We start from the raw sequence: 23,586 nt of genomic DNA on the forward strand, positions 1-23,586 counted from the left end.
GCAAGTGATCTCGACTGGAGAAGGCACACGACCACAAGGCCAAAAGAACGGGGGACGAACAAAGTCAGCGGTGAGGTATAATATGATCGACGATAAGAAAATGCAGAGGTATAAAATAGAAGAATACAGAGTTCCTTGTAAACCTTTTTGAATTGTTGAAATCAGGCGCTGCTGGCTGGTCGAGCTCTTTGTCGGCGCCTGCATACGGTCCCAATTTCCAAGGGACCGCTGAGAGAAGTGGTTTTCGATCTATGAAACATGAGCATAAACAATTCAAGCGATGGCGCAAGGCCATTGTATTGTCAGAAACAGAGGAAGAGAATGATGATGGTTGGTATTGATGCTGCGAGACAAAAGTCGATGGCGTCTGAGGTCTGCGCCAAGGCTGAAGGTTTGATGACGATTGATTGGCTGAGAGGCGCCCAAATGGACAAGTCGCCTCAGCCTCGTGTCTTTGTCCAGCCGCCAGATGTTTCCATGTTTCGTTTCAGCATCGCCCACTATGTTTCCATCTAGACCATGTTGCACACGGCGTCTATGTTGTGTTGTACATCGTTAATATTACACCTGTCAGTACAGGCTTCGCTTCTCATGGATTTCCTCGAACGACTGAATTTGGTCGCCAACTTCAAAACCGTCCCAATTCTCGAAGCCCATACCACATTCAGAGCCTTTACGCATCTCTGTCACGTCTTTTTTGATGTTCTTGAAGGAGTTGAGAGTGCCTAGATGAAAGCGTCAGTAACCCAAATATCAGTTTCGTGAATAGCAACCCACCAGTATACACCACTTCGCCGTCCCTGATGACTCGGATCTTTTCCGAACGGCGAATGGTTCCATTGGTCACTCGGCAGCCTGCGATTTTCACTTTGGCCTTCTTGACCGTGATTTCGAAAATGTCGCCCACCTCTGCCTCTCCAAGGACCTTGTGGGTAATGATGGGCGGCAGTTTCTCGGCCAATTTCTCTGCGACGACGTCGGTGACTTTGTAGATGATATTGTAGTCCAGGATCTGAACGTTGGCAGCCTCGGCAAGGCGTCGAATTCCGGTGTCAACACGCTGGTTGAATGTTATGGCATAGCCCCCCTCCCCAGAAGCAGCAAGAAGCTTAATATCAGATTCCGTCAACTCCCCAGTACCACTGTGAACAACATTTGCGACGACTTCCTTGTTGCCAATAGCACTGACCGCGGATACGAGTGCTTCTGTACTTCCGGCAACATCAGCCTTGATGAGGAAATGTACTTGTTGAGGTCCGAGAGACTCTTTTTCGACCCAGCCTTCGTTGTCCTTTGGTCGTCGGTTTGCTTTCATTTTCATGTAGCCTTGTTCTCTCTCCCAATCAAGCACCTTAGCTCGAGCCTCTGCTTCTTCCGTCCGAGCAGTGTTGATAGCGGACAAGTCACTAATGGTACGGACTGAGTCTTCTCTTTCCTGGCGAACGGCAACCGCGTCTTTGGCTTGCTGCTCTTCTACAGCCTGAAGGACCTCTGAACCGGCCATAGGGTCTTCGCCTCGCCAGCCATCAATCTGGACAGGAGTACCGGGAGGAGCCTCTTGAATCAGCTGACCAGCATCATTCCGTAAGGTGCGAACACGAGCCCAAGTATTCCCGGCCACAATAAAATCACCAGGTCTCAGTGTCCCACGTCGGACTAAGACAGTGGCCACTCGACCAGACTCACCAACTTTGGATTCAATGATCCAGCCTTCTGCTTGACCATCTGTCTCGGCTCGGAAATCATACACATCCGCCAGTGTTAGAATTGCTTCCTCCAGATCTGCCATACCTTGACCCGTTTTTCCACTAACAGGCACGACTTGAAAATCGCCGCCAAAGTCTTCCACCACAATGTCATGCTGAGAGAGATCTCGCTTGACGCGTTCAATATCAGCATCGTCCTTGTCGATCTTGTTGATGGCCACGATTATCTGGACGTTTGCTTCGAGTGCATGCTTGATTGCTTCAATCGTCTGCGCCTTGACGCTATCGTCTGCTGCAACCACCAACACCACAATATCTGTGACATTGGCGCCTCGTCGACGCATGTCCAAGAATGCTGCGTGACCTGGAGTGTCCAGAAATGTAATGTTCCGTTCTGAACCCGGCATGACGACCGAGAACGCACCAATGTGCTGAGTAATGCCACCATGTTCCGACGCGACCACACTCGACTTTCTGAAATAGTCGAGGATCGTGGTCTTTCCATGATCAACGTGGCCCATGATTGTGACAATTGGTGGTCGAGGTGGTAACACCGAGGGATCTTCAGGGGGCGGTCGAGCGACCAGATCCCTAGTTTCGTCGATGGTGTCGATGATGGGCTCGAAGCCATATATCTCTGCAAACATTGCAGAGGTGCCGGAGTCTAGGACATGATCATATCGAGCTCCTTCAAACCCTTCTTCCTCAAGTTTATCGATAAACTCTGGTAGTCGAACTTTCAACCCTTGAGCCAGTTTCTCCACGCTGATGAATTCTGGTATTTGAATCTCAGGTCGCTTCTGCTCCACGGCTTCCGCTTTAGATCTTTTGGATTTTTTCTTCCGTCGCTGTTCGTCCAGAATATCCTCGACCATATCTGGGTCAAATGCAGGTACGCTACCCCTGTGAGCACTTCTCCTCTTGCCAGAATTAGGTTTCGTGCTCCGTGATGTATAGCCGGAATCGTCCTCTTCCACATCATATATCCTGCTTCTTCGCCCACGTTCCTTGTCAATTTTCTTGCTCCGGTCATACCGCTCTTCCTCCGTTTCCAGAGCTGGCGTAGCTACCCCAACGTCATCAACTTCTTGTATTTCAACTTCAGAGCTAACAGGTGACTGGGGACTCGTCGTCGTACGAGATGTTCTTCCAAGGTCATTTTGCCTAGAAGGGTAACGGCCAGGTTGCCTAGTCAACCTTCGATCTTGTGGTGGGCGATCCCGTGCTTGGGATCTCGATCGAGATTCCCACGGGTTCAGCTGATTCGAGGTCCTGTCAAATGCAGCTCCTCGATCATCAGACCTAGAACGATTCATGGGCTTGAGCGCTGCACCAATTCGGGAATCGGACAGTGTATCTGGAGCAGGTCTTTGGGATTGCGATCGCTCCTGACTTGCGTGTCTTCTACTTGGTACGTCACCTCTTCCCGAGAAAGGCCGAAAAGAGCGACTCCCATCTCCAGATTGAAGTGCATCTTGATCAACAGAGCCTGCAGGTGCAGGAGGACCAATCGATGAAAGCTTCCTGATCTTGAACCCATTCTCGGACCCAGTTGATGAAGCTTGATTATCCGGGTCGCCTTTGCTCCGTTGTGGTGCTCCGCCATACCTCCCAAATCTAATTGGAGGCCCTTGTTGTCTGAAGTCTGATGAGGCCTGATCGAGGATGGCACTAGAACGTGATGTCCGTTGGGAATCGAAGGGTGTCCGAGAGGGGTATCTGCCTTTCGAGCTTGGGGGTGGTCGTAGCTGGGAAGCATTGGGCTTTGTGAATTCGGACAGAGGAGATGTGCTCTTCGAGGGGGCCAGAGGAGTGGGGGGAGTTGCCACTCGCGCCGCTGGTAATGGAGGCTGAGGAGAGGGCGAAGGCTGCGCTGTGCCCTTGTAAACGAGTTCTGCTTTCGGCGGCCGTGGACTCGTACATATAGTACACTCTGATCTTCGAGGCGCATTGACATGATTACAGCGGCATCTCCATCCTAGCAATTCTCGGGAGGGAGTATGTGCAGGAGAATAGTCATCATGTTCTTCGACGTGAGCTGCCGCAGCTCCGGCCGGACGATGTGATGGTGCAGTCGATCTATATGTTCGATGTTGAGACCGTAGGGACGTTGATGCCCGTATCTCGAGATGGCGTTTGAAGGCGCAGAAGAGGCATATGTCCCTTCGCTGTAGTAGCTGGAAGAGTCAGTAAATCTTTCCGAAGGTGATTACCAGCTGCTTACCCTGGACGATACAACTCTTCGCATACTGCAGCCACGTCTGCCAACGTTCCCAACGTTCAACGGGTCAGTTCTGACGGGAGGAAATGTGTATGGGCTGATCTCCAGTAACGCCGGTCGAATCCTCGACTCAATACTTTTTTTTCCCGGGCGCGCGCGCAGCCTCCGGAGTCCAGTGGGGATGAATGAATTCAGCCAATAATACCCCGTTATCAGACGGTGTTGGCCGCCCATACAATATGGTATCGGCACAGGGAATTGCGTGCCCGCAAAAAATCAATTGGATAATGCACTATATGAACAACATATATTCGTCCTCACATATTCCGCGACCTGTTGGAATGAGGTGAAGCCACTGCACACTTTCTCGAGTCGCGGTGAGGTCCAGTCTTGGACATTGTGAGCAGGAATGGCAGACGGTGTCGAGGCTATCGAGGCCAAGGAGGCCGAAAATGCGGGCTGGGTCAGAACTGTGAAAGATCTATCGGCTGGTGCTGCTGGTGGTATTGCGCAAGTATTGCTGGGTGAGTCTCTTGTGTGGTATTGAGGTCGTAGTGTTTTTTTGGTCTAGGATGCTTGCAGGAGTTCTTTATCTGCTTATGGCTGTGAAGTAAATGCTGACTCAGTTTCAATATCAGGTCAACCATTCGGTAAGCCAAAGAAAACAGATTCTAGGTCTCTCATCTTACGTTCTTAGATATTGTAAAGGTGCGACTCCAGACAACTTCGACATATCCAAGCGCTGCAGCGTGCGCATCATCCATTCTGCAGAAGGAGGGGCCACTAGCATTCTACAAGGGAACGTTGACTCCTTTGATTGGTATCGGAGCATGCGTCTCTGTGCAATTCGGTGCTTTTCATTACGCTCGTCGAGCCTTTGAGGAACAGAATCTGAAGCGCAGTCCGGGCACTTCACCTGAGTTGTCATATGGCCAGTACTATGCGGCCGGCGCATTTGCCGGTCTGACCAACTCTGTCCTGTCTGGACCGATTGAGCACGTCAGAATCAGACTTCAGACACAGCCTCACGGAGCGGATCGATTATACAGCGGCCCTCTGGACTGCATCAAGAAGTTGTCTGCGCATGAAGGTGTTCTTCGCGGTCTTTTTCGTGGCCAAGCCGTCACGCTATGGCGTGAAGCACAAGCTTACGGTGTTTGGTTTCTAACCTTTGAGTATCTGATGGCACAAGATATGAAGCGCAACAACGCCAAGCGATCCGATATTTCGTCGCCCAAGGTCGCCTTCTATGGCGGTTTGGCTGGTGAAGCACTGTGGATTGCCAGCTACCCATTTGACGTCGTTAAGAGCAAGATGCAGAGTGACGGTTTCGGAAAGGATCAGAAATTCAAGACCATGCGTGATTGCTTCTCCCAGACATGGAGAGCCGAAGGCATGAGGGGCTTCTGGAAGGGAATTGGACCGACTTTGGCAAGAGCCATGCCTGTGAGCGCCGGTACATTTGCAGTGTAAGTTCTGATCTCTGGCGTTTGAAATATGTGTTATGGCTAACCACATTTACAGCGTCGAGATGACCATGCGCGCATTGGGATGAGGTTAAGTAAGTAGAATTATATATTGGACTCGGAGCAAGATAGTCGGTGTCAACAACAATCAGCATCACGGAATTTGGACTGTCCCTACCTATGCAGTAGTTTGGTCGGATAGGACCCAGCAGGAAAGTCCGACTACTATTGAGTCGCGTAATTTCACATGAATGATTGCCATGTTTTCTGGTAGGAATGCCATTTTCTGCGGAACAAAGTTCAACACAGTTGCAATATTTCATATGCCTCGCTGTTGACCATAAAGAAACATGTACAACCTGGAAGAGTTCTTCTGAGGTCCTATCTGTAGGGCGCATCTGCTCTCGCCACAGCAGCTAATTCTGGCTCCCACTTGTCTCCATTCGCAAGCAATTTCTCCTTGTTGTACAGCAGCTCTTCTCTGTTCTCTGTAGCGTATTCGGCGTTGGGTGTCTCCACGATAGCATCGACGGGGCAGCTTTCTTGACAGAGACCGCAGTAGATGCACTTTGTCATGTCGATGTCGTATCGGGTCGTCCGCCTTGATCCATCTTCTCTTTCTTCGGCCTCAATCGTAATGGCTAGAGCAGGGCAGATAGCTTCGCAAAGCTTGCAGGCGATGCATCGCTCTTCGCCCGAAGGATAGCGTCTCAGGGCATGTTCGCCTCGGAATCGTGGAGAAATGGGGCCCTTTTCAAAAGGATAATAAATTGTGTAGCTGTAGCACTACCTGTCAGCCTATCGTGTTCTCAATTTCGACCTCGAAATGTTCACATACGGTGCTCTGAAGAATTGTTCCAGCACAACATACATGCCGCGCATCATTTCTGTGAGTAGAAAATAGTTGCTGGCTTTGTCCGCCGCATTTTCCCCTTCGTAAAATCGCTTTGGTCGAGGCAATCGGTACCCTGAAGGAGGGGGGCCCGCTGGAAGGGCATTCCGAGGTCTCGAGGTATGGAATTGAGCTGTGGCGCGGAGAAATGGTGTTCGTTCTGTTTGTCGCAGGACATATGAAGCTGTCATCGGTCTCGCAACCAGCCGTGATGCTGGACGAAGTGACGACGCCATCTTGCGTACCTGTCGCAGATTGCTGAGAATGAGTGGCGTGCGCAAGGAGAGGGAGGAAGAAAGAGGTTTTGATGATGTCGAAGGTGTAATTGAAGTCAGTAATGGACAGGCTCTCATTCGCCGGAATCCACAGGACTGTGGGCGTGTTAAGTTGTGCTTGTCTGACGACTCCAGCTTTGTCCATAGTTGACTGCCCAGGTACAATATCTCCCCGTCAGACGAGGTCAATCCTTTCGACACCTTCAAGCTCAAATGGCCCACCGTAATTCCAACGATTTCCCTTAGCTGTTTTCGACTTGCACTTTTGGCCGAGTTACGAGCTTGACATCAGAAAATCAATCGCCTTCGCAATCACGCAGCCATCACTCCCTGAACTGCCTCATCAATACCGTAGAGTCCAATTCAAGCCGTCAAGATGATCCGCGCAGGTGCTGCAAGAGCCCTCTACGCCGTCACAAGGACCCAGGTTCCCCGACAACTACCTGCTTTCCGATCTCAGATCTCGTCGTCCCTTCTGCAATCTTCCCGAGTCACTCCTTCATTCGTCCTTCCAAGCATACGATGCTATTCCGCGCCCGCGGGACTCTCCAAAGATGAGGTTCAAGGGCGGATAATGGATCTGTTGAAGAATTTTGACAAGGTGCGCTTCGGGAATAAGTCTCGGTGAATTCAAAGTGCTAACATGGCGCAGGTCACAGATGCATCAAAGGTACAATATTCCCAGGAACGCTGTCGACGACTTTTCTGACAAGCCCATCTAGATCTCGGGCACATCACACTTCCAGAATGACCTTGGATTGGACAGCTTGGATACCGTCGAGGTGGTGATGGCCATCGAGGAAGAATTCAGCATCGAGATTCCAGACAAGGAGGCGGATGCTATCCACAGCGGTGAGTAGGATGCAGAAATCTGAGCGGACCACAGCTGACAAGATGAAGTCGACCAAGCCGTCACGTACATTTGCGCACAGCCCGACGCTCACTAAATCCGTGTGATGATGAAGGTGTAGATTGTGGTCAGGCACAAAAACCAATGGTTGTACATTTTCCTCAACCCCGGACGCTGGATGGCAGTTTGTACTATCAGAAAACAATATTAGATTCATGAGATCTCCACAATGGCACTCGATATGCTGGATCGCTGAACATTTAATTCCCGGGCCTACTTTTCTATCTTTTGTTCTATACACATCTATACCGTTCTAATTCGCGAAACCTACACAATCTCTAACCTTCTCAGCTCCTCGATTTCGGACACGGGATAACCCAGTTCGTTCAATACTTGATCAGTATGCTGGCCCAGCAAAGGTGGCTCGATCCTGACATTCATCGAGGCACCCTCGAACTTCATTGCCGGCCCAATCAGTTTTAGCATTCCATCTTTGGCCGCCTCAAACTGATTGATGTCTATCACCATATCTCTCGCCTTGGCCTGTGGATGTTCGAGTGCGTCGACGACATCATTGATTGAGCCGTATGGTAGACCGCTGCCTTCAAAGGCGTCCAGCCATTCACGTTGCGTCTTCTCGGCGAATTTTCTCTGCAGTATCGAGTTGATTTCGTCCCGGTTTTCAACTCGCCCGTCATTTGTGCTGAACCTCTCGTCTTCCGCCAACCCTTTGATGCCCATGCGTTGACAAAACCCCTTCCATTGTCTGTTGTTGTTGGCAGCGACGAAGAGCATCCCGTCCTTTGTCTTGTACGCCCCGTACGGCACCAGATTCGGATGACCCAGTCCAAGCCGCTTTCCTCTCCTCCTCTTCTCCGGACCTTTGTCCAGGTCCAGATTCAGAGCAGCCAGGCCGACATTGATCAAAAGGCTCAAGCCACTTTCAAACAGGCTGCCCTCGATCTTGGAGCCCAGGCCAGTCCTGTGTCTCTGATCCAGGGCCGCCAAGATGGCACCGTGCATGTACAGGCCCGTACACAAGTCCGCCATGGCGACACCAGGCTTCGTCGGCCCTCCGTGCTCGTCGCCCGTGATGTGCAACAGCCCGGCCTCGGCCAGCGCGATCGCATCGTACCCTGCACGGTCTCGACTCGGGCCACTGGCCCCGTACCCACTGCAGCTGGCGTAGATCAGTCCCTCGTTGTCCCGTTTGAGGTCCTCGTAACCCAGACCGAGCTGCTCCATCTTGCCCGGGAGGAAGTTGTTCAGAACGACGTCACTCTGACGTGCCAAAGCCTTGACGATTTCCAGTCCCTTGGGGTCCTTGAGGTTGACCGTCACGGAGCGTTTGTTTCGATTGACCGCGGCAAAGTACAGAGACATGTACTTGTGTTCGGGACGCCATTTCTGACCTTCGCCCGCGGTGCGCCACTGGCGAGTCTCGTCGCCCGCTCCCGGTTGTTCAACTTTGATGACCTGGGCACCGTAGTCTGCGAGGATCTGTGTGCAAAATGGCCCGGCGAGCACCCGGGACAAGTCGAGAACCTTGAGGCCGTCGAGCGGCAGGGTTTTTGTATTTTGGTCGGTGCCAGATTGGAAGTTCCTAGCTTGTTGCTGCAGACAATATCTTTTTCTTGTGGATGTCCTCTGACCATAGGCAGTCCATCTGCACACCTGTAGCACTGGATTTCTCATTGCTATTGTGTGTTTGTGTGTGTGTACGTCTATACTTGTATGGATCCGACTTTGAATGGTCGCATTGGTGATCACTCTGCGGAGAGTATGCTCTTGAACCTGGATCAACACTCCGGAATCCAAAGTTTTTTCAATCCGACACAACAGCCCTCTTGGTGGAAATCTTTTTTTGCTCTCCTTTCTCAGTTCGACTCCCCTAATAAGGCCACGCATGTGATGTGGCCAGCAGCCGTCAGTGAAGGTCCCCAATAAAAACAAGCAATAAGCCGAGTAGCCGACGGGTACTTTATGTGCGGGGGATTGCGCCATGTTGTACTCCCGTAGTATTTACTACATCAGGTATTCTTACCTAGGCAAGTACCTAGGGTATGATCGTCCTTAACCGAGTACCTTGCTTATTGAAACGTGCAGTGAAAAACGGCACCTGAGTGATTTATGATAGTGCAAGCATATCTGAAGGAGCTTGACCTGGGTACTACTATACTGCAGAAATCACCACTTCCCTGACCGACACTGGTTGACTCTGGGTACCTGTCATATCTGTCTCGTTGATGGACATTCACCCAACAGGGGAGAGGTAGCACAGAGAAGCGAGTGTCGTTGTCATTGAAGTCAATTGTGCAAAGCAAGACCAAGGGAAGAAGATACAAACAGCATGGCCATGGCATCTAAAAGTTGCTCTTCTTCCAAGAGCTTGTTGTTCCGTAAACTCTGGAGAAATACTACTACGAGACAACCCGCGGTTCTTCATCGACCATCGGTATCCATACAAAATACTCGAATGGCGGCACCATTTTCCACCACACAATCCAACCATGCTCGAGGGACGGAGTACCTTCAACTCCACGACCCGGACCTCACCGAGTCCCAACGTACGGTGCGTGAGGCCATCAGCAAAGTGTGCTCCAGGTTCGACGACGCCTACTGGCTGGCCGCCGACCGCGACCACCGGTTCCCCGTCGAGTTCCACCAGGCGGTGGCCAAGGACGGGTGGCTGGGGATATGCATGCCGTCCGAGTACGGCGGGAGCGACCTGGGCATCGCCGAGGCGGCCGTCATGGTGCAGACCATCGCCGAGAGCGGGGCGGCGTACGCGGGCGCGAGCGCGGTGCACATGAACATCTTTGGGTTGGAACCAGTGCGCAAGTTCGGCACGGAGGAACAAAAGAGTCGCATGCTCGTGCCGCTCATCGCGGGCGAGGAGCGGGCGTGTTTCGGCGTGACGGAACCCAACACCGGGCTCGACACGTTGAGACTGCAGTCCCGGGCGGTGCGAAAGGACAAACACTACGAACTCAGCGGGCAAAAGATTTGGATCTCTACGGCACAAGTGGCCGAGAAGATTTTGGTGTTGGCGCGCACGACTCCCCTCGAACAGGTCAAGAAACCGAGTCAAGGGTTGAGTCTGTTTTACACGGACCTAGATCGCAAACAGGTCGAGGTCACGGAGATTCCCAAAATGGGTAGGGCGGCCGTCGACTCGAACACTTTGTTCTTCGACGGGTGGAAGGTACCCCAAGAAGACCTGATCGGGGAAGAAGGAAACGGGTTCAAGATGATCATGCACGGCATGAACGCGGAGAGGATCCTCATCGCCGCCGAGGCTTTGGGGATAGGGTTCGCCGCGTTGAGGAGGGCGGCGCTATACGCCGGGGAAAGAAAAGTGTTTGGAAGGCCGATCGGGCAGAACCAAGCCATCCAGCATCCCCTGGCCGACAGTTGGATGCAGCTCGAGGCCGCGAGGTTGATGATTTACCAGGCCGCGAGGATGTACGACCAGGGGTACGAGACGGGAGAGTACGCCAACGCGGCCAAGTATCTCGCCGCGGAGGCTGCGTTTGGCGCCTGTGAAAGGGCCGTCATGACCCATGGTGGCATGGGTTATGCAAAGGAGTATCACGTCGAGAGGTACCTGAGGGAAATCATGATCCCTAGGATTGCCCCGGTGAGCAGGGAGATGATCAAGAACTATATCGGTGAGAGGGTGTTGGGTTTGCCGAGGTCGTATTGATGTACTCGTACTCGTAGATTTTTTTTCTATTTCTTAGACTAGAGTGTCCTCGTATGTATGCAATGGTCATGGATAGGGATGTGGGAAATACTTTCGAATGCCGTTTGCCTGAGGGGGACACGGAGTGCTCGACGTCCAAATGAGGCAGTCTACTGAGTACTCGTGGCAGTCGTCAGAGCTTCCCTTACCTTTCTTTTGCTTGTACGGAGTACTCGTGCGTACGATTTCGATTACCTCGGGACATTTGGCTCCAAGGATGATCCTACGTCGACCATGACCGAGGATGGAGTGATGAGGCGACAAGTACTCCGTAGAAACACAGCATCGGCCACTTCTGGCTTGACGTCGTCAGGTACGTAGATCAAAGGTCACGTGCGTGGCTGAGTATCGACACAGCCTCATCAACTGCGCCTCGAATTCGGCTCTCGGCTTCTCCATCGTCGAATTGCATACCAAATCCATCGCCTTCCACACCTTTCAATCCAATCAATTTGCTTCTTGTCGGTGATTTTGTTCCCTTTGCAGTACCTCAGCTTGCATTGATCCCTCGGCCATTGCGGAGAGTATGGAGTACATGGAACCAGTACCGCCATCTACAAGGCGTTCCAACCTACGTATCCTGAATGGCTGGAGTACGCGAAGCCTCACTTCGCCCTTTTTCGGGTGACGCGGCTCGCCCATCTTGCATCAACTTTGCCCTTACGGAGTAGGATCTTTGAGATCTGGCAATGGTCCATCTTAACGAGGATCCAATGATCCCTCAAGGTGTGAGCTAAGATAGGTGTATATAAGTGTTTGTTTCGTTCCCACTTGTTTTTCCATTTCGACATCAACACACAATAACAGCAATTGCATCAAACCATAATCATCATCCCACACAGCATAACCACTTCTACAAATCCCTTCACCACGAACTACAACCCAAACACAATCATGTCAGGCTACGACGCTTATTACCAAAACCAAAACCAAACCCAATATCCTTCATACAACAACCAATACCAGAACAACTCATACCCCAGTGACGGTTTCTCTGGCGGTCACCAGAATCAATATCCTCAACACCAACAACAACAACAAGGGTATTACGATTACTCGGCCGACACTCGTTCCCAACAGAACTACGACGCTTCCAGCAACAACAACAACAACAACTCTTACTACAATGACAACAACAATTACCAATCCTCAGCACCCGGACAAGAACAAGATCGTGGTCTGATGGGTGCCATGGCCGGCGGTGCCGCCGGTGCTTACGGTGGTCACAAGGCCGGCCATGGGTTTTTGGGTGCGATAGGCGGAGCCATCGCCGGTTCTCTAGCCGAAGACTACGCCAAAAAGGGTCGCAAGAACAAACACAACAAACCCAACGGCAGTATCGGTTCCACGGCCTCGAGCTTCTTCAATCGAAAGAACTAAAACCATGGGGGTTGTTGTTAAATGAAGTTGTTATTTTTGTCGTTGTCGTTGTTTGTATAGGGACGAGGTACCTTTTCTCTCGGAGCAGGCGTTGGGTACGAAGCGATGATGATGATGAAAAAAAGAACCATGACCAGACCAGACAAAAACGGACCGGGAAAAGAGAAAAAACGAAACGAGGGAGATTTGGGTCTTTGAAAGAAACTCTTCTCTTTTCATTCCATTTCATCGGTGGCCCCCACTGGGAGTTCTGTTCACGTCAATCTTGTTTTGTCGAAGCCCACGAGGTCGTGGAATCAGACGCAACAATCTGTTTTTTGGAGTTATTGCTGTGGAAGACTCGAATACGAGGTCATTGCTGGAACCATTCGCGGGTCCGTATACAATTCTCACCACAAAGGAGTTTTTGTCAGCGATCAATCATGGCATTGCATTGCATGGTTTGGTTTGGTTTGATTCAATTTGGGTGTCATTGGACATGGTTGGGACGGAGTACCACGGACCTTGGGCGTTGATGTTGGTGCTTTGTCAATATCGATCAAATAGAATACTCTCAACGAGTATTTAGTGCCACATACCTACAAAGGAATACATGAATACATACCCATACACGGTATTTACAGTAACCTACCAGATGCCTCTGTGTGTCTCGAAACGTGCTTTTTGCCTCGTATTCTGTTTTGTCGCAGGGAAACAAAGCGAAGCCCCCCCTTTTTAATCCCTTTTCCATCATTCAAACCGGAATGATGTCAATCTGGACCAGGGATCCGCTAGGGACCTTGTATTGTAGTAGGAGAGTCGGCCCTGTTGCATGAAAGGGGAGTTGGGAAGAGCCAAGAGCCCTCTGTTTGACACCTTGTGGCGCGTTGCTAAGGTATGCAGTGCCTTTGTATTCCCTGGAAGCCTACCTTGCCGACCTCAGGGAGTGCAGCCATGATCCCCTGTGACTGCAGCGCACCTGATGGAGCCTCCAAGAGAAGTGAATTTGCTGTCAGGTAGCTTGTCGTCTCTCCCGCCTCTTCACTTTCCCGAGTGGTTCACCATCTCGTCCTTTCCGCTCTAGAAATGCGCGCTTTCAGCGTAACTCGTTTCGATTTTTACCCCCCCAAAAAAGACCGAGACGGAAAAAAACCTGTTGTGAAGTCATGCCGGCTGGCCGAAAGAATCTGCGAGAGTAGTGGAACGTACGACCACGATCAAGTAAATCTGTAGATGGGTAGAGGGGTACCTCTGCTCCATGAACACCGACCGTAAACCCCAGAACCCCCTCCCTTGGAGATGTTGGAGACGTACCGATTCAGCCCTTGAGAGACAAGAAAAAAGTCCGGTAGTCAAGCTGGTTTTTCTCTACTGTCACACAGCTATCTTTTGCTGTCCTAGACGCTTTATTGGCATACCGGGATAGGACAGATATCGATTGTATGCATGGTAGAATAAGGAACAAAAAAAGAGACAGATTGAGAATGGGAGCACCAAAGGCATTTGCATTTCTTCATCTCTCGTATTCATTTATCTTTCTCATCAGTCCTCCCAAAACCCGATGTCGTGTCCACACACACTTATGAGATGAACTTTCTATCATGATCATGTCTCACATTGTCAACACTCTTGACCACGGCAATGCATACGACGCTGGAGGCAATGCATAATGCGTGTTTGTGTTTATACTGGTGGTTGGTATGGATGAATGAGCATTTCCGAGAAACTGTGTGTAAAATTTGGGTCAGCGTCTTTGTCCATACACCGTCTGAGGGTATCAATTGATTTACTCACCTTTTCAAACTCTCAACACCACGGACTTCATCCGTGAGTAAGGGCATCTTGACCACGTTGAACTCGTCGTACAACTCTTCGATCTGATCCAGGTACTTTTTCTGCATTTTCCTCCTCGCGTTGCATTGCTTGCACTCATTCGACTTTTCCGGGAAGAGTAATTGATTGACCACGATACAATGCGTGTCGATCTGGTAACTGGCCAATTCTTGAATCATCCGTTCGGTCTCGTACAAGGACAAAAACTCGGCGATGCAGACACAGACAAAGGTCGTCATGTCTGGGTTTTTGAATTGAGCATTGACTTCGGAAATGGTCTCTCGCAAGGTCTCGAGTTTCGAAGTCAACTCGTCGAGTGAACCCCCACCGGGTAGACCGCCACGGGCCCCGAGGACCGATTGCAGCATGGGTCCGAACTGGGTCGAGAGTTGAGAAATCTTGGCCAGTGCCTTTTCGAGCACGGTGGGAAATTGTAAGAATCGAAGTGTGTGACCGGTCGGGGCGGTGTCGAAGATGATGACTTCATACGAAAGACTTTTGACTTGTTTCAAGACTTCTGCGAACGACATGGCTTCATCGACACCAGGTATCTAGACTTTTGTCAGCATACACATACATACACTCATGGCCCACACCTATATACATGCGTCACTTACGCTGAATGCCAAATCCTGCATCATATTCCCCATCCCACCCAAACCTGCCATTGCATCTTGACCTTCATCTCCCGCGCCGGCGATCAAATCGTTGATACTGCCATTCGGATCGATCTCCATGGCACTCAGATTCGTGAAACCCTCAACCAGTCTGGCGTCCTTTCCAAACTTTTGACTGAACGCGTCACTGAGATTGTGCGCGGGATCCGTCGATATCAGCAGGACGGATTTCCTCGCTTTGGCCATTTGTATCGCAAGTGAACAGGAAGTGGTGGTCTTGCCGACACCACCTTTCCCACCCACAAAGATCCATCTCAACGACTTTTGATCGATCAGGTTCTGGAGGGTAGGGTCTAGGATGTCTTCGTCGGCGCTCACTACTGCGGTAGACATTTTTAGAGAGGGAAGGTTGGAGGATGAAGGTCGCGCTTCTTCTTCTTCTCTACCAGCAGGCTACAGTATTTGGTTAGAGTGTGTGTGTGTGTTGTCGCAAAAGTGCCAGTACACTTTGACAGTGTACACGGTAAACCCCCAATGGTGGTGGCTTTTGTTCTGGAAACTTCCAAAGATGAACTGTTTCAAAAGTAATGGTAAAGAACCACAAGCACGTGTTTTCTGAAATTCGCGAGTAATGGTGAAACGAGGTCGTGTCTAATGCTTCTAATTAAAAAAAGGAGGAACAAGATTCCAAGGATGCCTGGGAAGTAACACACCTCCAGCCGCTACGCAAAGGAGAAGCGCAGTCTGGCAGGCAAAAGAGAACAAGTTTCGACGTCATTCGGATAAACTGCGGTAAGTCTCGCGAGGCTGAGAAGGTCCCAACACAAAGCTGAATGACACTCAGGAGCGATGCTACGGATAACAAAAACAAATGTAACCTCTACAATACTCTTTACAATGTATATACGCCTTGACGAAGCACATCCTATAGCTTCGCCTCAGCAGCACCCGGCAACATCTCTTTGACCAGCGCTCTCCCGACTGTCCTTCCAGTAAAGACGCATCCACCGAGAAACGTGCCCTCGAGCGAACTATATCCATGTACGCCACCTCCTCCGAACCCACAACACTCGCCCGCAGCATATAATCCTTTGAACGGCTGTCCGTCCGGCATCATGACGTTCCCGTCAAGGTTGGTCTCCAACCCACCCAGACTCTTCCGCGTGAGTAAGTTCATCCTGACCGCGACCAAAGGTCCAGTACTGGGATCCAGCAACCTGTGCGGCTTCGCGATTCTTCGGCCGTCGGGCCCGTAATTTCTCGCGTTCCTGATCAACATGATTTGTGCATCTTTTCCAAAGTCATGCGAGACTTGCATATCCCTCAGTTCAATCTCCTTCTTGACCTCTTCAAGTTCCAACGTCGGTCCACCCCTCTCCTTGGCCAGCCTGTTCATTCCTTCGACGAGCTTGTCCAGATCTTTCTCCACGACAAAGTCTTCACCTTTCTTCAAGAAAGCCTGGACCTCTCTAGTACCATGACTACCGAATAACCTCTCGAGAAGCCGTATGTAACTCTTCTCCGTGAGGTCGTAGTTCTGCTCGCTGCCACTCAACGCAAACTCTCTGCTCACAATCTTCCGGTTACATATGAACCAGGAATAATCGTTCCCACTGGCCACGATGTGCTTCAGGGTTGCGAGCGTGTCGCTTCCAGGGTACAAGAACGGTGGGAACCTCTTGCCCTTTGCATCGAGCCACATCGAGCTCGGCCCGGGAATGACTCGAATGCCATGAGCCGGCCAGATCGAGTTCCAATTATGCAATCCTTCGGTATAATGCCACATTCTGTCCATACTTTTGTTTGATAGTTAGTACACGGTAGACATCACGTCCAGGACTTAGACTTACTTGATGACATTGGCACCACTCTTTTCCGCCACCCCAATCATCTCTCCGTCAACATGCGCCGGCACTCCCACGACAAAGTGCCCCGGCACCTCCGGTCCAAGTCTATGGACTGGCCAGTTCTGCTTGACTTTTTCCACATTCCCACCAATTCCACCGGTCGAGATGACCACAGCACGTCCTCTGACCTCAAAGCTCCCCACCACGTCCCTGGTCGTGGCTTGCCCTCTCACCCATCCATTCTTCACGTCCGCAAGGACTTGACCCTTGACACCGACGGCCCGTCCACCCTCGACGATCAGTTCGTCGACCTTCCGTCGGAACAAGAACTTGACGAGACCCTTCTTCTCCGCGCGCCTGACCGGCTCACTGAACGCCCTCACAACCTGCGGGCCAGTGCCCCAGGTCAAATGGAACCGCGGCACGCTGTTCCCGTGGCCCGCAGCGTCGCCGGCGCCCCTCTCCGCCCAACCCACCAGAAGAAACTTGACGCCCAGGTTCTTCAGGTACCGCTCCATGCCGTCGGTGGCAAAGTCCACAAACGCCTTCGCCCACTGTCTGGGCCAGTGGTCCTCCTTTTCCCGATCGAACTTTGCCGTGCCCATCCAGTCCGCCAGGGCCAGTTCTCTGGAATCTTTGATCCCCTTGGCTCGCTGGTCCGCCGAGTTCACGCAAAAGATGCCACCGAGACTCCAGAATGCCTGACCACCGAGATTTCCTTCGGGTTCCTGGTCCACGATGGTGACGGGGATGTTTTTGCGCGTGAGTTCATAAGCGGCGACCAGGCCAGCGAGGCCGCCACCGACGATGATGACGGGCTCGGGGTGCTGTGATTTGCTCATTTTTTGTTCTTTTTGCCCCCGGCCAGATCACCTTGATTTATGATGAATATACTTGGGATTGTTTCATCAAGCAGCTACTGGGATCCACGCAGGTGACAGGACAAGAGAATGAAATAGGAATATTCAGTGGCAAGCATAGATCGGGGGGGACGACGGGTGGATGGTGTAGAGTAGTAGAGACAAGGGTCAGAAGGAACAATGGAATGGCTCCAAGGACAAGTATATAATGTGGTGGCCAAACCGGAGCCTCGTGGATAAAATAATGCTAGGAATCGTTACTCCGTATTTCGTACTCCGTATGATGATTGTGCTGTGGTTGAAGTGCCTCGGTATTTGATATTTGGTGGCGTGAAACACACTCCATCAACTCTTCGTTACTCCATATTGCGAGTACTTTTGACGCCTCTCAACTACCTAGTCGGTACGGGGTATTACCCAGGGTGGAATGTTCTTCCCACTCGCCGACAGTGTCACACTCAAGCTTTGGAGTGTTATACTGTAACCCTTCTCTACTCTTCGTCCTCTCATACGAGTATTTTGCTCAATACTTTTCACATGTCGCCAGGGGATGGAGCCAGAGGCTGACGTTGACCGACTCGCTATGGCTATCTGTCGGCTAACGCGAGGTCCATGTCGTTTCTCAAATCCCGTACATAGCACGTTCGTTCTCATTCATGGCTACGTCCCAGTGGCATGCCGACTCGCAATCCTCCCGCATCTCACTTGGTGGGATCGGTCTCAAGGACTAGTCACCCCACAACAACCTTTGACCTAGATCGTGTCAAAGTAATCCTACCACGAGTGTCGTACTGATCCAAACGACCAAGGATGGAGTCGAGTGGTTGCCACCGAATAGAGTCTGGCAGATTAGCCAGCCGCGGGTTCGGAAAGGCTCCTTTCTTTCTGCTAGCAACATGGCTGTTATATCGAACAAAGTGCCAGTCACAGTCGAATTTCCAAAATACATTGCGAAGAGAGGGAGGTAGTCATCTCATTTGGAATCTTTGCGTGCCAAATGTCTCGTGAAATGGTCATCAAAAAGGGACCGGGTATTATAGTAAAGTGCTTGCTGTGTTCAAACATCTTGTATCATGTCACATCACATCAAGGTCTAGTAGAGCTGCTATTCATATCCTTCTCCATGGAAGTGTTGGCTTCAGAAGCCATGGCGGCCCCGCGAGCCTTCCTCTCAAGCTCACGCTTCTCTCGAGCACGCCGTGCGTGTTGTCTCCGCACATTCACCGGCTGATACACTTCGTTGAAGTTCATCACCACCCCCAAGAACCGGAGATCCACGTCTGGTTGATGTGCCAAGTCGTACAGCAACATGCTCAACCGTGACCTGAACTCGGCTGAGAGATTCAACTGCCTCGCTCGCAACGAATTCAGTTGCGTTTCATCGTCGCCCATAGCCACATTGCCAATTGGTGCAACGAGCGGAGAGTCGCCTTCCTCTGGGACCAACTGCGCTCTCCTGCCTGGTTTCGAGGGTGCTAGGGAAGTAGGTGTACTCGACCGGCTATCACTGATGAGGTCTTTCTCCGTGATTCCCCATCGACCCTGAGCCGTTCGCTGCTCGACCTTTGCGCTGAATTGTTGGCGCCTCGTGTACTCTGCAACACTATACGAGTACAGCGCGTCAATTACTTCACGGTAGCTCAGCATGCACTTCAATATATGGTGCACCTGCACCACTAGACTATCTTCTTGTTGACCCGTGATTGGATGTCTTTGTTGGCCGATAAGCCCCTTTTTGGTGATGTTGTTGAGGTAGCTGGTATGGGCTTCAATAAGATCGTCGAGTGTGGCATCTGGCTTGTGTACAGCTTCCTCGAGCTGTTTCCAGCTAGCTTCAATGACCTCGAACAGGAGGTAATATAATAACTGGTTGATGAAGTGGACCATCTCGGCCACCACACACCTGGAACGTTTCCAATCTCGACCTAGTTTGTCGCTGACGGCGGCAAGGACCCCTCGATCCCCGGTCATGCAACGTTTACACGTTGAATTCAGCGAAAACTCGACTCTCTTTATCCTCCATAGCAGGTTGAAAATCTTCAAGTATTGTGTATTTGCCCACTGGGTGATGACAACATCGCAAGGAGCGCTGATCTTGTATTCGAGGGTAAAACAGTCCCACCCAATCTCGCCGCTTGACAACTCCAGCATGCGAGCATCGAGCCTGCGTAAAACTTCAGGATCGTCGTATTGAGCGTTCGAATGTCGGATAGCGTGTTCGAGTTGGGAGGTGAGATTGTGCCTATACATGGAATTCACAGGACGATCAAGATGTTGTGCCAGTGATTCAATAAGCAAGTCAATAAAGTCACCCTGAGCTAACAACATGTACTTCTTGATCGCAATCAAATGGGTGAAAAGCCCAAACTTGGTTGCCATCAAGTGTGTCAAGCGAGACATGGTTGTCCTATACGCCACATCGATGGACATCGAGAGGTTGGCTGTATTGGCATAGTCCAGAGACTTGGAATTTGACTTCGAGTACTGTACGACCCAGTCGGAGTCGCCACAATTATGGCGAATGAAATTGAGAGACTTCCCAATTAGGAACACCTTCCTTGAGAATTCAGAAGATATTATCGAGGGTACCATCGCTGTATCAAGTTTGTATTTCTCTTCCCAGACAGATGTTGCCACATGCCGGTGGTCTACCGCAGCGGATGTGTTCGGATCGGGCGCTGTGATGAAGAATTCATGATAGGGGTCAATCAGTTCACCGTCATAGATCCAGTGTCTGAGCATTTCGTAAAAGGGACGAGCAACATGAGCCAAGAGTCTCTCGGCAAACGATGCAACAAAAGGATCGCCGTGGGAAGAGGACAGACTGTGGATGAGAGACAGCAGTTGGCCCCCTCTCTTCTGTTGAGATTCCTCGACGATAAGCTTCATCAGTCGTAAGCCCATGGTGGCATCTCTGGTCCAGATCATGCATCGTTTCAGTGTTACGCTGGTGACTCTGATCGACTGCGGATCTTCAGACTGGCTGAGAGCGGCAAGAGCCTGTCTAATCTCGGATTCAAGAGACGCGACCAGACTCAAGTATGAGCGTAATTCATTGTTGATGGCAGACCGGAGACTCTGGTCGATGAGTCCTCCTTCTTGACCATTGGAATATTCCGCCAAGCCTCGATAGAGCAAGCACGGTTCTGCAAGAGCATGGAGTAAAGATATCATCGGGACTGGAAGTGTTGTAGGTAGTTTTAGAGAAGTCACACCTGTGAACTCAACGTGTGTCGACGACACTCCTTGGAGATTGAACGGCAGATCTCGTAATAATTCCGGCTCTGATGGAGAGATAATGCGCTCCTTCTGTGGCTGTACAGGCTTTGCCTCCTCTTCCTCTTCTACCGATTGCTCCTCTTCGGCGGGCAAGTTCTTCTCGACTTTGACGTTGGCCTTTGCCTTGGGTGGTATTGTTCGCCCTCTTTCGAAGGGCAGTTCTTCCGACACGCCGTCATCATCATCATCATATGTCTGCTCGTCCGCCTGGTATGGCTTCGCAGAAGATAACGTATGGCGTCGGGGGATGTTGACAAAGTGCGCCGAGTCTGCGAGAGGATCTCGTGGGCGTGCATCCAGCATGGAAGCATCAGACAATTTGTAGAGAAGATAAAGAATAGCCCACTTCTGGTTCAAGACCGGTATGGCTAGTAGCCTCGAGTATAGATTGCTGAACCGCGCGGCCTTCTCGGGCGACGCATTCTCTCTTAACAACTTTCTCTTGATCAAGTCCTGCGCCTGATTCGTGTCCGAGGGTAATCTACTGTCGGCATTGAGGACGATATCCTTTGCATTCTGGATCGCACGATCGATGCGAAATTCCGTCTCGGTGTCATCCTGATCGATATTCGGGGCAGGGACCAGACTTTCGAACAATGAGGTCAAGGTGCCTTCGATGCGAGTCAGCCGTGGGTCAGCCATGGACATGACAAGGAACAGATCAGGGATTCGAGACGAGAGGTGGCATGGCCCTTTCGGTTTCAAACCATTTGTTCGCAAGCAATTCGTAGTGCTGTGGTTCTGTTGATCTGTTTATCGTGTGTATCTGAAATGCGCGACTTGACGCGCGCGTGTTTGCAATTGGATTTTGGGGAGGCCTACGGAGTACACAGACGAGTGGGGGTGCCTCATAGTGCCTAAAGGGAGCCCTGTGAGCCTACGACAGCGGCTCCCCACAAGTTAGTCGGGGGCGCGCAGAAGGGCCTAGAGGAGCTTAGTGCAGCTACATAAGGTAAAATCTGGTTAGGTAAACACGTTAGAGATGCGCCCACATTTAAGGCATGCAATGAGCCTACAATAGGGTCATTCCTTGGGCGAACCAAACCTCTCCCTCAAACAGATCACTTGTACTCCGTGCTCCTTACCTGAATAGTGACTCGACTATTGATGACACCCTCCTCGCAGCTCGCAACCAAGTCAACTCGAGTGAACACTTCTTATTCGGTGACCCAGAGGATCCCAAAATCATCGGTACAAGGTCACTCCCTGTCGCATCGGATCTCTCTTACTGCCCTCGATACATCCAAGACCCTGAGACGGCGTTAGGACGTTTCGATGCGGCCTCATCTGCATTGTGAAACGCGTCGACAAGCTCGTTTCGTCCACTGCTTCAATTGCTTGAAGGCGACTTGGCTTTCGGCAAGTGGGATCTCCGCGATTCTACTCCGTAAGCGACACATCTTGATCTCTCTCTCGATGTTGCGAGGAAAGGAGAGCCTAGACTTGAATGTCGCGTGTGGTGATCTGGTTCCACACCCGTTGGCGAAGACTTCTACTGCGACATCCCCTGGGACTCCGAGACTTGTCGGTCCCTGGTTTTGCCGGACGCACAAGGTGCCCGAGAGGCTGAGAACTGTGTCGCGAGGAGGTATCTACTCCGTAAGAGGAGCCCGGTATCTCGACATCCGTGTCTTAAAGAGGTAACTTTGTATTTTCTTTGCCCGAATCTGACAGTGGCTCATCATCATGCGGGGCTTCAAAGGTTGTACTTGTACTGCAGGCATGTGTTTTTCTGTTGAACCCTTCCTATTCATCTGCACGACGATAATTCTGCTGTTTGACGTTGCTGAGCGTGCATCTCTGACCTTTGGCCTTCCTAACTCCTCATGAATTGAACACTTCAACAGCGGTGATCTTGGACGATTTTGACAACGCCTCTCGAAAATATTTGATCCTCGAGTATCCTGCCGGTTCTCAACGCTGTAGCCATGATTGGCACCATCAATCCGTTCCTACTACTTGCAATTGGGTTCGCGGTGGCGTTGATCCTTCAATCTCGCAAGTCATCAAAGAAAGCACTACCGGATATTCCCTGGATCAACACTCATGAGGGAGAATTCTTGACAAGGCTTCGCTCCCGCTTTCGCACCACCTTCAACTACAAAGATGCAATCCATCGAGCCTATGAGCAGGTAGGCCCCCTCCATGACCGTTTGGCTCAAGCCCAACTAAGAGGTATAGTGTTCAAAGCACGACCGGACCTGCATTATTCCAGATATTAATGGAGAGGAAATCATCCTACCGATTTCGGCCATGTCATGGTTCATCAATCAACCGGACAGTGTCTTCAGCGCCGATGAGATGCACCGAGATGCCCTGCAAATTGACCATACCTTTACACACCCCTTCGTGGTCGAAAGGCCGCTTCACCATGAGACGGTCAGAATCGATCTGACCCGGCATTTGGCCGCTCTGACCAGTGATATCATGGACGAAGTTTCCACATGCTTTGATGAATCCTGGGGCACTGACACGGAGAACTTCAAAGAACTTTGTGTGATGGACTCAGTGATGCAAATCATTGCACGAGCCAGTAACCGTGCTTTGGTCGGTTTACCAGCGTGCCGCAATCCAACATTGCTTGAGCATGGCAAAGGGTTCGCCACAGCATTGGCCGTAAGCTCGGCTCTCTTGAA

General features: G+C 51.0%; 10 protein-coding genes across 10 annotated transcripts; 4 read left to right on the forward strand and 6 right to left on the reverse strand.

Moving 5' to 3' along the window:
* Positions 1-174: 174 nt before the first annotated feature.
* PV06_04461 (translation initiation factor IF-2) lies at positions 175-4,005 on the reverse strand. Its single transcript, XM_016405359.1, has 3 exons — positions 3,931-4,005; positions 778-3,883; positions 175-725 (listed from the first exon to the last, which is right to left on the reverse strand). The coding sequence occupies exons 1-3, from the start codon at positions 3,952-3,954 to the stop codon at positions 571-573; spliced, it is 3,285 nt and encodes a 1,094-aa protein (XP_016263565.1). The 5' UTR covers positions 3,955-4,005; the 3' UTR covers positions 175-570.
* Positions 4,006-4,231: 226 nt separating this feature from the next.
* Positions 4,232-5,653, forward strand: PV06_04462 (uncharacterized protein). Its single transcript, XM_016405360.1, has 4 exons — positions 4,232-4,451; positions 4,566-4,577; positions 4,625-5,396; positions 5,452-5,653. The coding sequence occupies exons 1-4, from the start codon at positions 4,337-4,339 to the stop codon at positions 5,480-5,482; spliced, it is 930 nt and encodes a 309-aa protein (XP_016263566.1). The 5' UTR covers positions 4,232-4,336; the 3' UTR covers positions 5,483-5,653.
* Positions 5,511-6,588, reverse strand: PV06_04463 (NADH-ubiquinone oxidoreductase 23 kDa subunit, mitochondrial). The gene is made up of 2 exons (XM_016405361.1): positions 6,232-6,588; positions 5,511-6,171 (listed from the first exon to the last, which is right to left on the reverse strand). Exons 1-2 carry the CDS (start codon positions 6,519-6,521, stop codon positions 5,775-5,777), a joined length of 687 nt encoding a protein of 228 aa, XP_016263567.1. The 5' UTR covers positions 6,522-6,588; the 3' UTR covers positions 5,511-5,774.
* A 249-nt stretch (positions 6,589-6,837) lies between these two features.
* PV06_04464 (acyl carrier protein) lies at positions 6,838-7,733 on the forward strand. The gene is made up of 4 exons (XM_016405362.1): positions 6,838-7,161; positions 7,213-7,230; positions 7,283-7,412; positions 7,461-7,733. The coding sequence occupies exons 1-4, from the start codon at positions 6,937-6,939 to the stop codon at positions 7,505-7,507; spliced, it is 420 nt and encodes a 139-aa protein (XP_016263568.1). The 5' UTR covers positions 6,838-6,936; the 3' UTR covers positions 7,508-7,733.
* A 4-nt stretch (positions 7,734-7,737) lies between these two features.
* On the reverse strand, positions 7,738-9,105 carry PV06_04465 (uncharacterized protein; the record flags this gene model as incomplete). Its single annotated transcript, XM_016405363.1, has 1 exon — positions 7,738-9,105. One exon carries the CDS (start codon positions 9,103-9,105, stop codon positions 7,738-7,740), a length of 1,368 nt encoding a protein of 455 aa, XP_016263569.1.
* A 781-nt stretch (positions 9,106-9,886) lies between these two features.
* PV06_04466 (uncharacterized protein) lies at positions 9,887-11,116 on the forward strand (the record flags this gene model as incomplete). The annotated part of the gene is made up of 1 exon (XM_016405364.1): positions 9,887-11,116. The coding sequence occupies one exon, from the start codon at positions 9,887-9,889 to the stop codon at positions 11,114-11,116; it is 1,230 nt and encodes a 409-aa protein (XP_016263570.1).
* A 522-nt stretch (positions 11,117-11,638) lies between these two features.
* On the forward strand, positions 11,639-13,133 carry PV06_04467 (uncharacterized protein). Its single transcript, XM_016405365.1, has one exon. The coding sequence runs from the start codon at positions 12,050-12,052 to the stop codon at positions 12,533-12,535; it is 486 nt and encodes a 161-aa protein (XP_016263571.1). The 5' UTR covers positions 11,639-12,049; the 3' UTR covers positions 12,536-13,133.
* A 734-nt stretch (positions 13,134-13,867) lies between these two features.
* On the reverse strand, positions 13,868-15,679 carry PV06_04468 (ATPase get3). Its single transcript, XM_016405366.1, has 3 exons — positions 14,965-15,679; positions 14,309-14,898; positions 13,868-14,240 (listed from the first exon to the last, which is right to left on the reverse strand). Exons 1-3 carry the CDS (start codon positions 15,355-15,357, stop codon positions 14,198-14,200), a joined length of 1,026 nt encoding a protein of 341 aa, XP_016263572.1. The 5' UTR covers positions 15,358-15,679; the 3' UTR covers positions 13,868-14,197.
* Positions 15,680-15,824: 145 nt separating this feature from the next.
* PV06_04469 (uncharacterized protein) lies at positions 15,825-17,903 on the reverse strand. Its single transcript, XM_016405367.1, has 2 exons — positions 16,815-17,903; positions 15,825-16,760 (listed from the first exon to the last, which is right to left on the reverse strand). The coding sequence occupies exons 1-2, from the start codon at positions 17,651-17,653 to the stop codon at positions 15,890-15,892; spliced, it is 1,710 nt and encodes a 569-aa protein (XP_016263573.1). The 5' UTR covers positions 17,654-17,903; the 3' UTR covers positions 15,825-15,889.
* Positions 17,904-18,556: 653 nt separating this feature from the next.
* PV06_04470 (uncharacterized protein) lies at positions 18,557-21,592 on the reverse strand (the record flags this gene model as incomplete). The annotated part of the gene is made up of 1 exon (XM_016405368.1): positions 18,557-21,592. The coding sequence occupies one exon, from the start codon at positions 21,590-21,592 to the stop codon at positions 18,758-18,760; it is 2,835 nt and encodes a 944-aa protein (XP_016263574.1). The 3' UTR covers positions 18,557-18,757.
* Between the last annotated feature and the right edge of the window lie 1,994 nt (positions 21,593-23,586).

The sequence above is a fragment of the Exophiala oligosperma genome (assembly GCF_000835515.1).
Source record: "Exophiala oligosperma strain CBS 72588 unplaced genomic scaffold supercont1.4, whole genome shotgun sequence".
NCBI lineage: Eukaryota > Fungi > Ascomycota > Eurotiomycetes > Chaetothyriales > Herpotrichiellaceae > Exophiala > Exophiala oligosperma.

What these genes read in the sequence shown, in the direction of transcription:
- PV06_04467 (XM_016405365.1), top strand. Translation starts at nt 12,050, where the DNA reads ATGTCAGGCTACGACGCTTATTACCAAAACCAAAACCAAACCCAATAT.
- PV06_04463 (XM_016405361.1), bottom strand. Translation starts at nt 6,521, where the DNA reads ATGGCGTCGTCACTTCGTCCAGCATCACGGCTGGTTGCGAGACCGATG. An exon ending in GAACAATTCTTCAGAGCACC is followed by an intron (nt 6,172 to 6,231) that starts GTATGTGAACAT and finishes GTAGTGCTACAG; the next exon opens with CTACACAATTTATTATCCTT.
- PV06_04461 (XM_016405359.1), bottom strand. Translation starts at nt 3,954, where the DNA reads ATGCGAAGAGTTGTATCGTCCAGG. An exon ending in GAAGAGTTGTATCGTCCAGG is followed by an intron (nt 3,884 to 3,930) that starts GTAAGCAGCTGG and finishes TGACTCTTCCAG; the next exon opens with CTACTACAGCGAAGGGACAT. An exon ending in CGGCGAAGTGGTGTATACTG is followed by an intron (nt 726 to 777) that starts GTGGGTTGCTAT and finishes GCTTTCATCTAG; the next exon opens with GCACTCTCAACTCCTTCAAG.
- PV06_04469 (XM_016405367.1), bottom strand. Translation starts at nt 17,653, where the DNA reads ATGAGCAAATCACAGCACCCCGAGCCCGTCATCATCGTCGGTGGCGGC. An exon ending in AGTGGTGCCAATGTCATCAA is followed by an intron (nt 16,761 to 16,814) that starts GTAAGTCTAAGT and finishes ATCAAACAAAAG; the next exon opens with TATGGACAGAATGTGGCATT.
- PV06_04462 (XM_016405360.1), top strand. Translation starts at nt 4,337, where the DNA reads ATGGCAGACGGTGTCGAGGCTATCGAGGCCAAGGAGGCCGAAAATGCG. An exon ending in AGCGCCGGTACATTTGCAGT is followed by an intron (nt 5,397 to 5,451) that starts GTAAGTTCTGAT and finishes CCACATTTACAG; the next exon opens with CGTCGAGATGACCATGCGCG.
- PV06_04468 (XM_016405366.1), bottom strand. Translation starts at nt 15,357, where the DNA reads ATGTCTACCGCAGTAGTGAGCGCCGACGAAGACATCCTAGACCCTACC. An exon ending in TGCAGGATTTGGCATTCAGC is followed by an intron (nt 14,899 to 14,964) that starts GTAAGTGACGCA and finishes ACAAAAGTCTAG; the next exon opens with ATACCTGGTGTCGATGAAGC. An exon ending in GGTGTTGAGAGTTTGAAAAG is followed by an intron (nt 14,241 to 14,308) that starts GTGAGTAAATCA and finishes TTTTACACACAG; the next exon opens with TTTCTCGGAAATGCTCATTC.
- PV06_04464 (XM_016405362.1), top strand. Translation starts at nt 6,937, where the DNA reads ATGATCCGCGCAGGTGCTGCAAGAGCCCTCTACGCCGTCACAAGGACC. An exon ending in GGCGGATGCTATCCACAGCG is followed by an intron (nt 7,413 to 7,460) that starts GTGAGTAGGATG and finishes GACAAGATGAAG; the next exon opens with TCGACCAAGCCGTCACGTAC.